This window comes from Vicugna pacos, chromosome 20, assembly GCF_048564905.1.
Source record: "Vicugna pacos chromosome 20, VicPac4, whole genome shotgun sequence".
Classification (NCBI taxonomy): Eukaryota; Metazoa; Chordata; class Mammalia; order Artiodactyla; family Camelidae; genus Vicugna; species Vicugna pacos.
The window spans coordinates 15,744,553-15,763,593 of record NC_133006.1 but is presented as its reverse complement, the minus strand read 5'-3'; the positions used below and the strand labels follow the sequence as shown (position 1 = coordinate 15,763,593).

General features: G+C 39.6%; 1 protein-coding gene across 2 annotated transcripts; it reads right to left on the bottom strand.

Annotated features, from left to right (window-relative positions):
- Nucleotides 1-571: 571 nt before the first annotated feature.
- On the bottom strand, nt 572-15,218 carry MRPS10 (mitochondrial ribosomal protein S10). 2 transcript variants are annotated; one of them, XM_006202005.4, is made up of 7 exons: nt 15,143-15,218; nt 6,039-6,103; nt 5,880-5,952; nt 3,709-3,845; nt 2,649-2,757; nt 1,588-1,677; nt 572-877 (listed from the first exon to the last, which is right to left on the bottom strand). In XM_006202005.4, the coding sequence occupies exons 1-7, from the start codon at nt 15,188-15,190 to the stop codon at nt 794-796; spliced, it is 606 nt and encodes a 201-aa protein (XP_006202067.1). In that variant the 5' UTR covers nt 15,191-15,218; the 3' UTR covers nt 572-793. The 2 variants fall into 2 exon arrangements, with proteins under 2 accessions (XP_006202067.1, XP_015092929.1); XM_015237443.3 differs by having other exon boundaries at nt 5,880-5,949.
- Nucleotides 15,219-19,041: the final 3,823 nt, after the last annotated feature.

The window sequence follows — 19,041 nt, the reverse complement described above, 5'->3', positions numbered from 1 at the left end:
AAGTATAGCCTACAAAACGCTTCCCTGTCCACATATATCTTTTTATTCATTACATTTGATTAATTACTCCTCCCAAAAAGATAACTAGATAACTCTACTCCTTAAAAAAAACAAAAAACAAAAACAAACAAACAAAAAACCTAGCACCGAGGGACAGGATGGACCCAGGGCAGCCACAATGACCATCCCCATCTCGAGGGACATTTTGATCAATGTTTTTCTATCAAAAGATTTACGATCAGAAGGGAAGAAATGATAAAAGAAATTTTCACATATTGAGATACAGGTAAGTCATTCTGGTTTACACGTGTTAAGCTGAATTTCATGCTAACTAAAATATAAAATAGCCTGTTAGCAAACACATATTGTACATCTGCTTTAGTAAAGGGCGCACTGACCAGAAGAGAAGACTGTCCATGTTAAAAATAAAAGTTAAATGCCCCTCTTTTTGGGACTCTAATGCCAGTCCTCCTTCAATGGTAAAACGCCCTTCCCAGGTGCCAAGGCCACACTGACTTGCTGTGTACGTGCTGGTCTTTTTTTTTTTTTTGAAACCTTGAAGAAATGTAACTCTGACTTGTTTAATCTTTATTCTGACAAGATATAAAACTGTGCTGAAAACCCTGCTTCTCCAGAGCAGCTTCTCAAGAAATCTGGGAAGTGGGCTAGTCCTCAGTTTGCCTCAAAACTCTCTTCTAGTCTTACTGTTTGTTGATCATTTTTGTCAACACCACCTTCATGTGCCTGTCTGGTCCACCCTCATTTCACATCCCGGCACAAGTGGTCTGAGACTTTATGACTTGCTTTCTTCTTTTTCCTCTGGTACTGTTTCCCAGATTGGCTTCTTGATGTGTTCTGGTAACTGTTCTAATTTTGTCTAAAGAGATAAAAAACATAACATGACCAATCAGGAAAAAGTGCGCACACAGTAGAGGATAAAGATGACTCTGACCCCCTGCCCAAATGATTAACTGATTAACTTCCTAAATTTTTATGGTCAAGCAGAATCGTGGCGGTTTTTTGGACACAAGGCCAGGTTCCCAGCCTTCTGAATAAAGCAACCTTTCCTTTCCAACCAAAAAAAAAAGTTCCCAGCCTTCTGAATAAAGAAACCTTTCCTTTCCAACCAAAAAAAAAAAAAAAATATATATATAAAAATATAAATAAAATGTGGACTTAACTGCTCTTCAGCCACAAATTGGATTTATTAATTCTGTTCTCTCAAGTCCTTCTGATTTTTTTCTTTTACCCTCTCATCTTATTACAGGGCTTTGAAGCAGAGAAGGAAACTTGATGGTATATAAAACACTCTCACATGTATAATCTATTTGATCCTCTGATTTCCAGGGACCACCAATTTACGAGGAACCCGTGGCTAGACAACTGCTAAGAGGGAGGGAGACGTCAGAGGTGGCTCTGGGAGGATGCGGGCTGCAGTGGCAGCTTTCTGTTAAGCGGCCAGCACTGTGGCAACTCTGTCTCCAGGCCCATCACAGGTCCTCCCCTCCACCTGGTGGGCCAGGACTAGGTGGCATTTTATCAAAACAAGACAGCTCTCTCTCCAACAGGTAGAAATTCAAGTCATACCTTTGTAACCTCCATGGCAACTCCCTCAGGTAAGTTTCGCTGAATATATTCCAAGTAGACATCTGCCGTACTTCCAGTGAGATGTTCTAACTAAAATTTCAAACATGAAATTGGTGCATACTATGCTGTTAAAGCAGAAATTTTTTCTTGGTAAAATCAGCGGAGTCTTTTCTATGAAAACTTAACAGAATTCCAGTTTAAAAAAAAGTGTAGTTCCTCTGGTTGAATCAGATGAGGGGAGCATGCCCTGAAGCCTCCTTCCTTCCAAATCCCTGAAAGCCAGGGCTCTGTGGAACCCAGCTGGCAAGCAAGGTATCAAAACAGTACACTTATTCAACCACCCAAAGCAGAAGGTAACAAAAGACTAAATTATAAGATAGAATATAAGATTTTGTCTGTTCCATGGTGAGATAAATATTATTTTGGATTTTTCTTTTCATTTAAGAATAGGGCTGTATCTTAAATCATTTGTACCCTCAATGCCTAGTACATTGCTTCTTATATAAATCCTCACACTAACCTTATGAGACAGGTGCCATTATTTCCATTCTATGATGAAAGAACTGAGGCACAGAACCCAGAGATAGTAATGCCAGTGCTTGGACCTGGCTGGCTGACCCCAGAGCCCATGCCTTCCTTAACCATAAGACTGTGCTGACCTGAGTGGCTGCACAAATGAATCATAACTGAAGGAAAAAACCTTAATGCTGCTCATCATAGACATGGGGCTCCAGTTAGCATGTAAAAATTATTAGAGCTATGTGAAAACTTAGCTAGAATTTTTGAAATATAAGCAGAATTATTCCAATGCCAGCTTACGGTATAAAAATTAGCATAATCCGCATTACTGAGTTAAAGTATGAACTACTCTGAAGGATGGCTTTGTTTGAGTTTCATTTTCCTATCATGCCACTTCCACAAACAGAAAAAGACATTTACCTTCTCTATCAGGCATTGACTGAAAGGAAGGCCACTGAGTCAGTGTTAAAGGAAAGTTATGTGCTAGTGTGACATTTGGGGCATTTAAAAAAAAAAAGCCAGAATGTCTGAAATAAACTCACCTCTAAACATCTGTAAAGTGTTCTCATTTCATACTGAACTCTGTGCTTCTTGAAAATATGCACTGATTTGAGAAGAGTAAATCGCTCTATTTTCCTTGGAGGTTCATGTCTGGAAAATTAATGGGCAAAGCAACATACTTAAGCTAAGCGATGTTAAAACCTGAGTCACTGATATCAAAGCATGATTCCACAATTTTGTAGGTCAGGCTCACACTCAATTATAGGCATTAACTACTGTTTACAGACTTCTATTTGTCAAGGCTGTCATCTCTAACAACTGCTGTCATGAAGTTCAGGCCAAAATAAACCTGCAGACAGTAACAGGAGCAGACTCCAAAACGAACCTTGGCATGCAAGTGCGCAAACCACGCCTCCGCTTTCAGACCCATGAGGTTCCCGCACTGACCAAATACGTAAACTGTGAGGAGCTGCATCGAGTGTTGGACGGTTATAATGTCTGCTCTGTATTACAGGTACATTGATAATCACAACTGTGATCTCTTATGGGAAATGTGTGAGTCCCTTCAGTTTTTTTAGAAAGCAAGACTGGCAAAGCCCCAAATGGGCCTTGTTCAACATCAGAACAAGCAGTTGACAGGACGAAGGAGGTAGTTACAGTGACTTCAAGGTCACATGAAGCTCACCTTGCTCACGCATCAAAGTACTGGGTGAATGGTGTTTAAGGCAGTTTTGAAAAAACAGATACAACAGCAAAGATCAACTCCATACAGGCCTACACGGAAGGCTCGTTTACCTAACCCGCCTCCCCACCCCAGGGAGATCTGAGACACGAGGGCTTCTTGGGTCTCCTTGTGTCTATGCAATTTCTAGAGAGGATTCCTTCATTTTCCCTTATCCACCCATTCTAAGCTAGTATATTTAGAAATCCTGGTAGAAAGGAAGGGATGTCCTGCTTAGGAGAATAAAACAAATCTAAACTCTCCCCATCAGGAGTTTCTATCCCATTTTAAGAGCTCAGACCTAACTGGGACTGGCATCAGTTTCCCGACCGACTGTGTTATAGCAGCAAACAGGTCAGATTAAGAAAGATCATACTTACACTTTAATAGAGATACCAAGTTCTTTAGCAGCAAGCACGGCAAAATATTCATAACTGTCCAACACAGCCTTATCATGGCCTTTTACTAAAACTGACAGGCGCTTATATAATGTGTCTGGTTCATCAGAAATTGTTATCTGCAATTTTAAAATCAAGAAGTTTCAGTCATGATAATCTAATTTATAACTGGAAAACTGAACATATTACCCTCAATTGAACCACTTGAGTTTACTAGTAAGTGAGAAAAATGCTGAGTTAACACCTTAATTATATAATAACTTTATTATATTATATATCTAGATAGTACCACATTCAGACTCCACAATGACTTTTAAGAACTGGCTAAAATTTTCAAGCAATCTACAAAATCAATGGAACCCTCTAGCTTAAGTTACTGAACTCCAAATACACAATAGGAAAGGATTTTGGGGTCTGCTAATAAAGTAGCCTGGTCAGAAGACCTGGATTGAGAATTAAACTCTGCTACTTCAAGATGAATGACAATGGGCAGTCATACAGTCTCACTGCACTTTAGTTTTCTCATATATAAAACGACACCTACGGTACAGCTCACAGCATTTCCACAGGGAACAAATAAAGCACAGATTTAAGTACTTGTAAGTTATAAACTGTTAAAGGAGAGCTGTTGCTATTCATGTACTTTTATTAAGTTTTGTTCATGTTTATTTTGCTTGCCCTAATAGAAAAATTACTCATTTCTAATTAAAATGTTATGACACTGACTGTACATATAACTTCTACCTCGTCCACTCTAATACTTAAAGATCTTCCACTCTAATACTTAAAAATAAGGGGTTTGACACTTGACTTTCCTCCAAGAGGTGAATTACCTTCGCTTCATTCATCCATCAAACTAGTAATTTATATTACTAATTCAATGATTCAGGGTTAAATTACTTTGCCCCTGAAAGGAGATGTACTTACTAACCAGGAAGCTAGACAGTCACTCTCAATTATCCTAAATGGGGCTGTTGGAAGAACAGAATATACTGATGTCCTGTTTCTTAAGTTGGGAAACAAGGGAAGGGAATATGGCCCTAAGATGTGTTCTGACTGGTCCCTATAGGGTTTTATTTAATTTTTTAGTTTCCTTTTTTTTTGGGGGGGGTGTTAGGTTTATTTATTCTTAGAGGATGTACTGGACATTGAACCCAGAACCTTGTGCATGCTAAGCATGTGCTCTACCACTGATCTATATCCTCCCCCACTACAGGGTATTAAAGATACTCTGAATCTGTTACAAATATTAAAAATCAAGATTTTGCATAAAAAATTGAATTTCATTTAGTTTGGAAATTTAGGGTCTGACATCACTAGGTCTGATTTTCCACACAGCAACAGTAGCTACAGCTGTTTTCCTTACAAAGGACACAGCCTGCCCCTGTGCCCACCCTCTCTTTCCTTACACGCCTGGCCCATGCATGCATCTGAGCTGGAGAATGCAGTTTATATGTACCATCATGGGAATATGTCCAGTATCAAGTGAAAACACTGAACCAGTAGTCCATTAGGTATAACACAAATCTATTTTGGTGTGTGTGTGTGTATAGATGATTATATACAGACAAATGTCTTGAAGAATTTGTACCAAACTGTTACAGGAGATAACTTTTGAGGGTGGAACTGGAAACATTTGAACTTGCAGGGATTTTTAAAAACTACAAACAACACAAAAACTGGGTGGATGGAATCACAGCTTTCACTTAAAGGAAACTTCTCTACTTGCGGTAATGCTCTTTCTCACTGTGAACAATAAAGCACTGTCTAGGCCCAGACTCAGTATCTTCAAATAAAAATAAAGACTGGAAAACGACAAGAAAAATAAGTTTTTATAACATAACACCAAGTATTCGGCATCACTATGACAACTCTTCACACTGTACTGAGCCAGAAGCATAAAACTGCTCATTCCCAGTTACTTGGTGGTAAATAACTTATGTGATTAGCACTCACCCTGATAGCCTGAAAGAGACTGCGAGCTCTCAGGGACATTAGAGGATATTTTCATCAGGCACATTGTGCATTTGCCAGTATTCCAGGACAAATTTTTTAAATTCATAAAGTGTTTGGGAAATAGCCCCAAATGAAATAATAAGGAAAATATATTGCTACTGTAGCTTCGTATGCCAAGAAATAAAAAGAGTACATACCGTAGGTTTGGTCAAATCCTTGGGAACATCAACGTGTAAGTTTGAAAACTGTACCCACTTCATATTGGTGCTGCTATGTGTGGAAACAAAGAGAAACCTAAGTAAACAGCACAAGAGCCCATTTTCTTATTCAATGAGCATATCCAATTATATACTTACAGGAGAAAGCCACCATTTTGGGCTGTACTGTTCCTAGAACTGCTTACAGAAAAATTCCTCGAACCCTTAAAAAAGGGGGGGGATAGATATTAGAACTAATGTCAATACCAAAATCAGTCATAGTTTCCATTAAAAACCAAAAGATGCAGGAAACTTCAAATAACAGGCTATTTCACTATTTCAGATGAAGATATTGGGGTAACTAAAATGCCAAATTAGATTTCATTTAAAAAAAGAGGACAATGGTAGAGTTGATAAACAAAAAGGACTCTAAAATACTAGAAACTATATCTTTTAACGCTTAGGAGTAAGAACTTTTTTTTAAAAAAGCAATTCTCACATTAAAATAGCTATGAATTAATTATGTGGACATCAAGGGAAAAAATGTGATTTCATTTTCTGATTTTTTTATTGATAAATGTACTTCAATATAATACTTAGTTCACCTAAGTATTTTTGAGCATTAAAAAGGTATCTTTATAATTTATTGAATTGGAATAAGCACTCTAAAGTACTCGCCTTTTGACGTACATCTTTTCAAGCATGTATATTTCTTGGCTGGGATGACTAGCTTATAAAGAAACTGAAATACACATTGGAATTTACACCCATCTTACACTACTTCTGTGCCCCATACTGCAACAATCCAGTGTTTCCAAATACTTTATCGTCAGCTCCCCCTTGGTGGAACAAAACTTCAAGTTGCAGGAAACCTATGGTACTGTAACACGTAATTTATCACCTGTTTTTCTCTTAAGCTTTCCCAATATTTAAAAGTGTAACCTGAGAAAGTGGAAGCACAACAGGATCCTAAAAGATGCTATGAAGATAAGAGTAACAGTTTAGTACAAATGAAACTAAATCAAAACAACTGAGGGTCATCTAAGTATGTTAAAAGTTAAACAGCCTATTCTTAGCTTATTGTCTTCCCAGCTTTACCCAAGATGAAGGCAAATGAAAACTTTCATAGTCTCCTTTGGATCAAGGTGGAAAAACAAAAAAAGGAAATCAAGAATATAGGGTAGTAAAAGGTATGTGTCATTCTCCACACATAATCACAGAGAAAACTCCCTTTCCACATTTATACCAGTGACCCCTCAATCCAGTTGTGCAGAAGGACCACAGGTCTAAGGAATATGACACCTCCCACTCATCTTCTCCCAGTATAACCCCTGCTTTTAAAAGTTGGAGCCTGAAGTGCTGTTACATCCACAAATGAATCTTAATAAGTACTTAAGTTTTGTTCTATCCCTCTCTCTCTCAGAAGTAAAGCTGAGGTCTGGGTAAGTGCATCTTAAAATAGTTCAAAATTTCAACCTCCAACACCACTTGACTTTTCTTAAGAACAGTGGTTCTCAGTGGTGACCAAGACGGTGGAGTAGAAGGAGATGGAGCTCACCTCCTCTCGTGAATACACCAAAATCACAAACTGCAAAACCACCATTATTAAAAAAGACTGGAGCTTAGCAGAGAAGATCTTTCATAACTAAAGACAAAGAAGTCACAAGACAGGTAGGAGGGACAGACTCAATATAATCAAATTCCATGTTCCCCAGGGGGTGACCCAAAAACTGGAGAATGATTATATTGCAGAGGCCCTCCCACAGGAGTGAGAGTTCTGAGCCCCACATCAGGCTCCCCAGCCCAGGGGTCCGGCACTGGGAAAAGGAGCCCCCGGAGTATTTGGCTTTGAAGGCCAGTGGGGCTTAACTGAAGGAGCTCCATGGGACTGGGGGAAACAGAGACTTCACTCTAAAAGGGCACACACAAAAATCTCACGCTCACCAGGACCAAGGGCAAAAGCAGTACTTTCATAGACGCCTGGGCCAGAAAAGTTGGTGAAGTACTCATCTGCATAAACTCTCCTTCCAGGAGGCTGATATCTTGCTTGGGTCATTAGCACCAAGACCTGGCCTCACCCAAAAGCCTGTAGGATCTGGTGCTGGGATGCCTCAGGCCAAACAACCAAGTGGGTAGGGACACACCCTCACCCACCAGCAGACAGGCTTCCTAAAGACTTCCTGAGCCCACAGTGGCCTCTAGGCATGTGCCTAGACACAGGCCTGCCCACCAGAAGGCCAAGATCCAGCTCCACCCACCAGTGGGCAGACACAGGCTCCTCTCATCAGGAAACCTGCACAAGCGTCTAGGCCAGCCTTACCCACCAGGGGGCAGACACCAGAAGCAAGAAAATGGCAATCACGCAGCCTGTAGACAAGTCCGCAAACAGGCCAGATTCTATCCTGGGACCAGCTGGCCCCTGGCCCTTGTGTGAGAGAGGAGTGCACTGATGGGATACACAGGATGTCTCCTACAGAGGGCCACTTCTCCAAGGTCAAGAAATGTTAACTAGCCTATTATATACATAAAAATACAAATAGAAATTTAGACAAAATGAGGCAGCAGAGGAATATGTACTAGACAAAGGAACAAGATAAAATCCCAGGAAAGAACTAAGTAATGTGGAGATTGGCAATCTACCCAAGAAAGAGTTCAGAATAAAAATCATAAAGATGATCAAAGAACTTGAGAAGAGAATGGATGCACAGAGTGAGAAGCTACAATTTTTTAACAAAGAGTTAGGAAATACAAAGAACCAAACAGAGTTGAAGAATACAAACATTGAAATGAAAAATACACTAGAAGGAACCAACAGTAGACTAAGTGAGGCAGGAGAATGTATCACTGAACCGGAAGACAGAGTAGTGGAATCACTACCACAGAACAGGAAAAAGAAAAAAGAAAAAAAAAGAGAGAGCGAGAGAGAAGAAATGAGGACAGTGAGACCGCTGGGACAACATCAAACATACTAATATTTGCATTATAGGGGTCCCAGAAGAGGAGAAAGAGAAAGGGCCTGAGAAAACATTTAAAGAGACAGTCACCCAAGTCCAGGAAACAGATTAACCCTAAGACGAAAACACCTAGACATATTGTAATTAAAATGACAAAAGTTAAAGAGAGAATATTAAAAGCAACAAGGGAAAAGCGACTGGTAACATACAAGGGAACTTCCATAAGACTATTAGCTGATTTTTCAGCAGAAACTCTACAGGCCAGGAGTGGCACAATATATTTAAAGCAATGAAAGAGGAAAACCTACAACCAAGAATACTCTACCCAGCAAGGCTCTAGTTCAGATTTGATGGAGAAATTAAAAGCTTTACAGATAAGCAAAAGGTAAAAGAATTCAGCACCACCTAGCCAGCTTTACAACAAATGCTAAAGGAACTTCTCTAGGCAGAAAAGTAGAGACCACAACCAGAAACAATAAAGTTACAATATGGAAAAGCTCACCGGTAAAGGCAAACATACAGTAAAGGCAAGAAATCATCCACACCCAAACTAGGAGGAAGGTTAAAAGCCAAAAGTAGTAAAAACATCTGTATCCACAATAAGCAGTTGAACACAAAACAATTAAATGTAAAATATGCTATCAAAACAGTAATTGTGTGGAGAGGAGAGAACATATGCAGGGTATTTAAAATACATTTGAAGGTAAGAAATCAGCAACTCAAAGCAATCATATATATAAAGACTGCTATACCAAAACTGCATAGTAATCACAAGCCAAAAATCTAAAAGAGATACACGCACAAAAAAGAAAAAGGAATCCAAACATAACACTAAAGATAGTCACCAAATCCCAAGGAAACAAAAGAAAAGGAAAAATAAGACCTACAAAAATAAGTTCAAAACAATTAACAAAATGGCAATAAGAACATACGTATCAGTAATTACCTTAAATGTAAATGGACTAAATGCTCCAACCAACAGACAGACTGGCTGAAGAGACACAAAAACAAGATCCTTATATTTGCTACCTACAAGAGACTCACTTCAGATCTAGAGACACATACAAACTGAAAGTGAGCAGACGGAAAAAGATATTTTCATGCAAAGGAAATCAAAAGAAAGCCGGAGTAGCAAAACTTACATCAGACAAAACAGACTTTAAAATAAAGACTGTTACAGGAGACAAAGACAGACACTACATAATGATTAAGGGATCAATCCAAGAAGAACATGTAGCAATTGTAAATATACATGCACCCAACATAGGAACACCTCAGTATACAAGGCAACCGTTAACAGACATAGAGGGAGAATTGACAGTAATACAATCATAGTGGGAGGCTGTAACACCCCATTTACATCAATGGATAGATCATCAAGACAGAAAATCAATAAGGAAACACAGGCCTTAAATGACACATTAGACCAGGGGAACTTAATTGATACTTATAGAGCATTCCATCCCAAAGCAGTGAATATATTCTTTTCAAGTGCACATGGAACATTCTGCAGGACACATCACATGCTCAGCCACAAAGCAAGTCTTGGTAAATTTAAGAAAAGTGAAATCATATCAAGTTATCTTTTCCAACCACAACACTATAAATCAGAAATCAATTAAAAGAAAAAATAAACTGCAAAAGACACAAACACATGGAAGCTAAACAATGTGCTACTAAACAACCAATAGGTCACTGAAGAAATCAAACAATACCTAGAGACAAGTGGAAACAAAAACACGATGATCCAAAACCTCTGGGACGCAACAAAAGCAGTCCTAAGAGGGAAGTTTATAGTGATACAAGCCTATCTCAGGAAAGAATAAAAATCTCAAATAAACAACCTAACCTTACACCTAAAGCAACAGAGAAAGAAGAACAAACAAAACTCAGTCAGTAGAAGAAAAGAAATCAAAGATCAGAGCAGAAATAGAGATAAAAAGACAAGAGAAAAGATCAATGAAACTAAAAGCTAGTTCTTAGAAAAGATTAACAAAATTGATAAACCTTTAGCCAGACTCATCAAGAAAAAAGGGGACAGGGCCCAAGTCAATAAAATCAGAAATGAGAAACAGACTCATAGACATAGAACACGAACTTGTGGTTGCCAAGGAGGTGGCGGGTGGGAAGGGATAGACTGGGATTTCAAAATTTGTAGATACTGAAAGGCATATGTAGAAAAGATAAACAAGATTATACTGTATAGCACAGGGATATATATACAAGAACTTGTGGCAGCTCACAGAGAAAAAAATGTGACAATGAATATATGTATGTTCATGTATAACTGAAAAATTGTGCTCTACACTGGAATTTGACACAACATTGTAAAATGACTAGAACTCAATAAAAAAAAGTTAAAAAAAAACAAAATCAGAAATGAAAAAGGAGAAGTTACAACTAATACCACAGAAATACAAAGGATCATAAGAGGGTACTACGAGCAACTATAAAATGGACAACCCAGAAGAGATGGACAAATTCTTCGGAAGATACAATCTCAAGATACAAGACTGAACCAGGAAGAAATAGAACATATGGACAGACCAAATACTAGTACTGAAATTGAATCAGTAATATAAAAATTCCCCCAAACCAAAAGTCTAAGACCAGATGGCCTCAGCTGAATTCTACTAAATATTTAGAGAAGAGTTAATGCCTATCCTTCTGAAATTATTCCAAAAAACTGCACAGGAACGAACCTTTCCAAACTCATTCTATGAGACCACCATCGCCTTGATATCAAAATCAGACAAAGATACTACAAAATAAGGAAATTACAGGCCAATATCACTGATGAACACAGATGCAAAAATCCTCCACAAAATACTGGCAAACCAACTCCTATAATACATTAAAAGGATCAATCACACACCATGATCAAGTGAAATTTAGCCCAGGGATGCAAGGATTTTTCAATATCCACAAATCAATCAATGGGATACACCACATTAACAAACTGAAGAATAAAAACCATATCATCATCTGAATAGATGCAGAAAAAGCTTCTGATAAAATTCAAGATCCATTTATAATAAAAACTTCCAAAAGGAGGCACAGAGGGAATATACCTCAAAATAGTAAAGGCTATACATGACAAACCCACAGCTAACATCATAATGGTGAAAAGCTGAAAGCATTTCCTCTAAGATCAGAAACAAGCCAAAGATGCCCACTCTCGCCACTTTTAGAAGTCCTAGCCACAGCAATCAGAGAAGAAATAAAAGAAATCCAAATTGGAAAGGAAGAAGTAAAACTGTCACTGTGCAGATAACATGATCCTATACATAGAAAATCCTAAATATGCCACCAGAAAACTACTAGAGCTCATCAATGGATTTGGTAAAGTTGTAGGATACAAAAGTAATATACAGAAATCTGTTGCATTTCTATACACTAACAATGAAATATTAGGGAAAAAAATCAAGGAAACAATCCCACTTACCACCACATTAAAAAAGAATAAAATACCTAGGAATAAACCTACCTAAGGAGGCAAAAGGTCTGTACTCCAAAAACTATTAAGACACTGATGGAAAAAACAGAAGATGACACAAGCAGATGGATTGGAAGAACTAATATTGTTAAAATGGCCACAATAACCAAGGCAATCTACAGATTCAATGCAATCCCTATCAAGTTACCAATGGCATTTTTCACAGAACTGGAACAAAAAATTTCACAGTTTGTGTGGAAACACAGAAGATGCCTAATAACCAAAACAATCTCAAGAAAGAACAGAGCTGGTGGAACCAGGCTCCCTGATTTCAGACTCTGATTTCAAACTACAAATTTGATCAAAACAGTATGTTACGGGCACAAAAACAGACAAACAGATCAGTGGAACAGGATAGAAAGCCCAGAAATAAACCCACACACTTATGGTCAATTAATCTTCAACAAAGGAGGCCAGAATATACAATGGAGAAAAGATAGTCTCTTCAGTAAGTCATTCTGGGAAAACCGGACAGCTACACATAGAAGAATGAAATGATAACATTCTCTAACACCATATACAAAAGTAAACTCAGAATGGATGAAAGATCTAAATATAAGATCAGATACTTGAAAACTCCTAGAGGAAAACAGAGAAGACTCTGACATAAATTGCAGCAGTTTTTTTTTTTTGATCCATCTCCTAGAGTATTGGAAATAAAAGCAAAAATAAACAAACGGGATCTAACTAATCTTAACAGCTTTTGCACAGCATAGGAAACCATAAACAAAATGAAAAGACATCTTACAGAAAGTGGGAAAATATTTGCAAATTATGTGACCAACAAGGGATTAATTTCCAAAATACACAAACAGCTCATAGAGCTTAATACCACCACCACCACCACCACAACACAACCCAATAAAAACATGGGCAGAGGAGGTCATTTCGCCAAAGACATACAGATGACCAACAGGCACATGAAAAGATGTTCAACATTGCTAGTTATTAGAGATATGCAAATCAAAATTGCAATGAAGTTATCTGACACTAGTCAGAACAGCCATTGTTAAAAAGTCTACAAATAATAAATACTGAAGAGGGTGTGAGAAAAGGGAACCATCCCACACTGTTGGTGGGAATAGAAATTGGCACAGCCCCTTTGGAGAACAGTATGGAGGTTTCTTAAAAAACTAAAAACAGAACTACCATAAGATCCAGCAATCCCACTCCTAGGCCTATATCCAGAGGAAACTCTAATTCGAAAAGATACATGCATCCCAGTGTGCACAGCAGCACTATTTACAATAGGCAAGACATGGAAGCAACCTAAATGTCCACCAACAGATGAATGGACAAAGATATATACAATAAAATGTTACTCAGCCATGAAAAAGAATGAAATAATGCCATTTGCAGCAACATGGATAGACCTAGAGATTATCATACTAAATTAAGCAATTCAGACAAAGAAAAGACAAATATGATATCACTTACATGCTGAATTTAAAAATACGTATACAAATGAACTTATTTACAAACCAAAATAGACTCACAGACATATAAAACAAACTATGGTTACCAAAGGGGAAAAGAGGGGGGAGGGATAAATCGAGTTTCAGATTAACATATACACACTACTATACATAAAACAGATAAACAAAAACGACCTATTGTATAGCACAGGGAAGTACATTCAATATCTTGCAATAACCTATAGTGAAAAAGAATCTGAAAAAATATAGATATGTATATATATAACTGAATCACTTGCTGTACACCTGAAACTAGCACAACATTGTAAATCAACTGTACTTCAATAAAGTTTAACAATTAAAAAACCAATTATTATTTTCATAAATCAATTTAAAAAAAAAAAACACCAGTGGTTCTCAAAGTGTAGTCTAAAGACCTCTGAGGGGCTCCTGAGACTCTTTCTCAGAAGGGCCCCGGGGGAGAAACTTACTTTCATAGTAATAAGATGTTATTTGCAATTTTCCGACTCTATTCTCTCACCAATGTACAGTGAAGTCTTCCAGAGGCTGTGCTATAGCGACAGATTGTAGAAGCAGCTATAGGACCAAGCTGTCTTCTATTACGCCAAAGATCAAAGAAATATGCAAAAAAGCATAAAACATTCCACTCTTCTCACTAAATTGGTTTTGGATAATCTAGTTGTTTACCATGAAAATGTTAATTATGTTAACATGTAATTAATTGATTAGTGTTATTTTTAAACGAATAAACATTTTTAAGATTCTCAGTTGTATTTTCTAATAAAGTAATTACCGATAGATAAACCCCACAAAAACAAAGCTCTTTGGAGTCCTCAACCATTTTTAGAGCGTAAAAGGGTGCTGAGGCTAAATAACTTGAGAACCGTTGCTTAAGTTTTTGCTTTCCCTACCAAAGAACCCCGCAAAGGATATCTAACCCACTTCGACTTCAGAGACCCAAAATCTCAAAACACCTAGATATCAGGAAGGCATCTCAATCTGGTTCTGTGGGAAGTGTTTAAGATCCCGTGCTACCTAATTTTCGCCAGGTGAAGCTTCCTGACTTCTCTGCGCCTCAGTTTATTTCGCAAACGTGAAAGGCGGGGTTTGGAACATTTGTTGCTCAATATCCTTTCCACCTCTGACATTCTACGACTCTTGTTCCTGTCTTTGCCCTGACTCACTAACTTATGTTTTATCTCATGAGAGAATCCGAGGTTAAACCGGTCCTTTTCTCGCTACCTTCCTGCTAACAACGGGCCCAGGTGCGAAATAAATATCAGGAAAGGCTCCAGATACGCAGGACGACAGGTGGCTGCCAGACGTAGTGGCAACTGTCTCTGCCAGCCCGCCTGGTTCCCCCAGAGCGCACGATACCTTCCAGAGACGCCAGCCCAGGGCACCCATCGATGCTCGCGCCGCCATCTTGCCGGTCTGGCTTCCCAGGATCGCTTCCGGGGTCACGGAGGCGCCCTCTGACCATAGAGTTCCTCAGAGGGAGAGAGTGTATCCTTATGTTGGGCGGAGGAACAACCATAGAGACGTGATTCCACGCTTTCTGAGGGTGGGACTGTGAACACAGGCCGCTTCCTTCCTGTCGTAACCTCGCCCACACTAGGTGTCCTTATAGCTTCACCCTGCACCTAGATAGTTACCGAGTTCCATCAGCGTTTTCTTCTCTACATTATGTTTGTCTTACGCGGTTCCTGTTTTGTTGGAGGCATACATAACAAACACATGCTTGGAAAAAAATATATTGACAACGCTTATCTGAGTAGTGGATAAATAGTTAATTTTCCTATTTTAACGGTGCAAACGGCTTGTGTGCCCAAGGTTCGCAGAAAGACAGACAGCAGGAGTCTGCAACAAAGTGAGGGTTTATTGCAAAGCACCAAGCAACAGAGTGGGAGATATGCCTCAGATCCAGTCCAACTTGGTTTTTGAGTTAGGGTTTTTTGTTGTTTTGTTTTTAAGGGGTAGAATAAGAGGCTATTATTAATCATTGTCTCGTGACATTTCTTTCTCTCTCTTTTTTATGACGGGGAGGTAATTAGGTTTATTTATTTACATTTGGAGGAGGTACTGGGGATTGAACCCAGGACTTCATGCATGCTAAGCATGTACCCTACCACTTGAGCTATACCCTCCCCGCTATCCCGTGACATTTCTTACAGTTTCAGGAGTCAAGATTCCCTGGCCGGGTGGTCCATAGCTTGGGGGTCTGTTAGCTCGTGTTTTCCTAGAGGAAAAACCTGAGTTTGTACATGAATGATGGTATCAGTAATAGCAATAGCCTTGGCAGGCTGCCCAGTGTTGTTTTCAGAACCAAGCTCCAGCTTCCAACTGTACTTTCAAAGATGGCTTGTCTTTCTTAGTGGAGTTTTCCAATAGTCTTCCAACTCAGTTGCCGCTTCTGAAGCATCAGCTTCTCTTCCACAACGCTTTTGCCTCCTTAAGTAGCCTCAGCTGGATGAGGGTTCTGCAGCCACCAATGATGGTGACATTATAGTTTGCAAACAACTTTTACCTATATTACCTAATTTGATCCTCACAAGAAGACGTACATTTTATCCTAATTTAGTAAGTGAGGAAACTGAGGCTTAGAGATAAAATGACTTATTCAAAGTCAAAAGGTGAGTTAGATAGTGTTGCAGAAAAATGTGTTTCAGCACTGGGAGAGTCGGAGAACTCAAGTTTACTATGCCACCTGGCCCAGAGGAGACAACACTTCAAACTCTGGACCCCATCTGTAGGTTTACACAGGCCTTTTATAGGCTGCCAGTTTTACACTTTGCAACATCATATGCAAATAAAGTACAACATAAGTTGACCAACCAGGAACAAGCTTTGTAGAAACAGACAAATCTGGAGTGAGCTCCATGCAAATAAAGTACTACAAATGGACCAATCGGAAGTTAGGGAAGTGGACCAATCAGAAGTGAGAGTAATAACCAATCAGGAGTGAAGGAAAGTGAGCTCAGGGAACCAATAGAATTCTAGGTGTAAGTTAGCCGCTTTAGAGGCAAAAAGTGAGATAGAGCCTCTCGACCAGGGAACCGGAAGGTGCTGAGGAGAGCAGCGGACCTGCCTAGGGGTCCTGCCACTCTTTTTATGGGGCTTCCCGCCTCAATAGCTGAACCAATAACCATCTCCAATATCCTAGTTCAGTGCCTCTTCCACCCCTGCAGGGGGCTGTTGCGGACTCTGGAATATCTAGTTCTACTTAAGTCTTTTTGGATGCGAAGAATCGAGATTCCCCACCTCCGCACTCTCCTGCAAGAAAAGGAGTTTGTTTTTAAAGACACGTGTGGCCTGAACGGCTCTTGCAAATGGGAAAGTGGGCTCAAAGCAGTGTTAGGGACTGGATGCCCTTTCCATTCCTAAGGCCAAACGTGATCTCTTTATTGATGGGCTTTCTCTGCTTGCAGATATTTTCTGCTCCTTCAGAATTCTGCCTTGCACGTGGCCACTGCTCAGTCTTTGGCTCACCAGGTTTCTCCATTCATACTCTCAAATGTGGAAATTGGATTTGGTCCCCTTGTTTTTCAGGGCTAAATCATGTCACATGTCACCAAATGGACTATGGGCTCAATAGCTTGGGCTCAGGTGTCAGCCCTGGTCTAATTAGCTGGGGGCAAGGTGAGTGTCATTGTGGGGGGGAGCAAGCATGGGTTTTGCCAACATTGGGGCTATGGACAGGGCCCTTTGCTATGCTGTGTGGGCAAGGGCGGTTCTGAACCTTGGCCCGTCCATTAGGGGTCTCCTCCCAATGACCTTAACTTTCAAACCTCTGACCTAGTGTAAATGAGCAGGAGATCGACAGATTCTAGACAGCTGATGCAAGTCCACCTTGCTTTATACCCAGAAAAAAATGCAAGTGTGTGCATCAGATATTTCTAAGCTAAATCATATTTTGATTGCACCACTGTTCAGGGAAAAGGCCCTTATCTCTTGATTGTGATGTTTTCTTGGTTATACACTTATCTCCAAACTCATCAAGTTGTATACAATAAATATGTATAGCTTTTTATGTGTCAATTATATCTTAATCAAATGTTTGGAAAAAGGAAAGAAATGGGAAGGCTGCCAAAATAAAATTATATAAGCAGAGGAAGTAAAGACCTCAGATGGCCCCAAGCGAGATCTGTGTTATATACAAGGATACATGTGTTGGAAAGCAAAGCACGCATGTGTGGCTGCTTGGCTTTTAAGACTCATGCAGGAACATCTAACACTTCCCTTGGAGGGGCTGGCAGGGAGAGCCCTTTTCAAAAGATTATCCCTCATATAAAGAAATAATTATCCCTTTGGCTCTTTGATACAGGGTTATCTGAGATCCAAAGATCACTGTGGTTCACTTAGGAATGTATTATTCAATTTCTTGACATGCCTTCCTATGTTTTGCTTATGTCAACATTGAAAGTCAGCCTCATCCCACAGCTGAGAAAGGTAGACTTGGGAGTCCATGGAATTCATAATTGACTTTAGCTAAACTCAAAAGAGGTTTTATTTACACACACACAGAAAAGCATACCTGGAAGATTAGAGAGATAATTAATTTAACAAAAAGTTGCTGAGCACCTATTATAAATTGCTGTGAATATGTGGGTGATGGTGAGGTGGTTCAGAATATTAATAAAGCATGACTTCTGCTCCTCCCAGTGGTGGAACCAGATCAGTTCCCAGGGCCCTGTATGTTTTCTCTAAGTATTAATTCCTTGGCAGGAAGGAATGATGTCATAGCCATCTTTATACACGGAACTCCCCCATGTATAATACAGTGTGGAGAAGTGCCCGTGCTGGGCTGCACCCAAGAAAGAAAGAGCCCAGAGTCAGTGACAGAGACATCAATAGCTTAAAGGCTGGGGGAAGCTTACTGTCTGAAGCAAGGTCCTGGAGCGGCTCCTGATGGTGAGCAATGGGTATGACCTGGCGGCTGTCTTTGCTCCTGTGGGTGGGGGTTGGGGTGGAGACTGCTACTTATAGGGAGAATTGACGTCAGGTCGGCTCATTTGTTACCAAGGAAACCAGCAGAGGGGCACACCCCTCACCCCTTTGATAAAAATGATCACCAGCTGGGGCCTGGGGCAAGCAGGTAGGAAGGTCAGTCATGTGAATAGGTTTAGGTGAAGCAGGCACTGGTGGGAAAAGGATGTAGAGTACAAGAGAAGGGACATCTTGAGTGGCCTGACCATACAGCCTGTTACCTGAGTACTGACTGAAAGAATCTAACAGTTAAGAAAAAGTCTTCAGATTGGACACCTGAGTCCCAGAGG

Coding starts and splice junctions, on each gene's coding strand:
- MRPS10 (XM_006202005.4), bottom strand. CDS start 15,190: ATGGCGGCGCGAGCATCGATGGGTGCCCTGGGCTGGCGTCTCTGGAAG. Junction 1,678..2,648: donor CACTTTACAGATGTTTAGAG/GTGAGTTTATTT, acceptor TTGAAATTTTAG/TTAGAACATCTCACTGGAAG. Junction 878..1,587: donor TTGCCATGGAGGTTACAAAG/GTATGACTTGAA, acceptor TTATCTCTTTAG/ACAAAATTAGAACAGTTACC.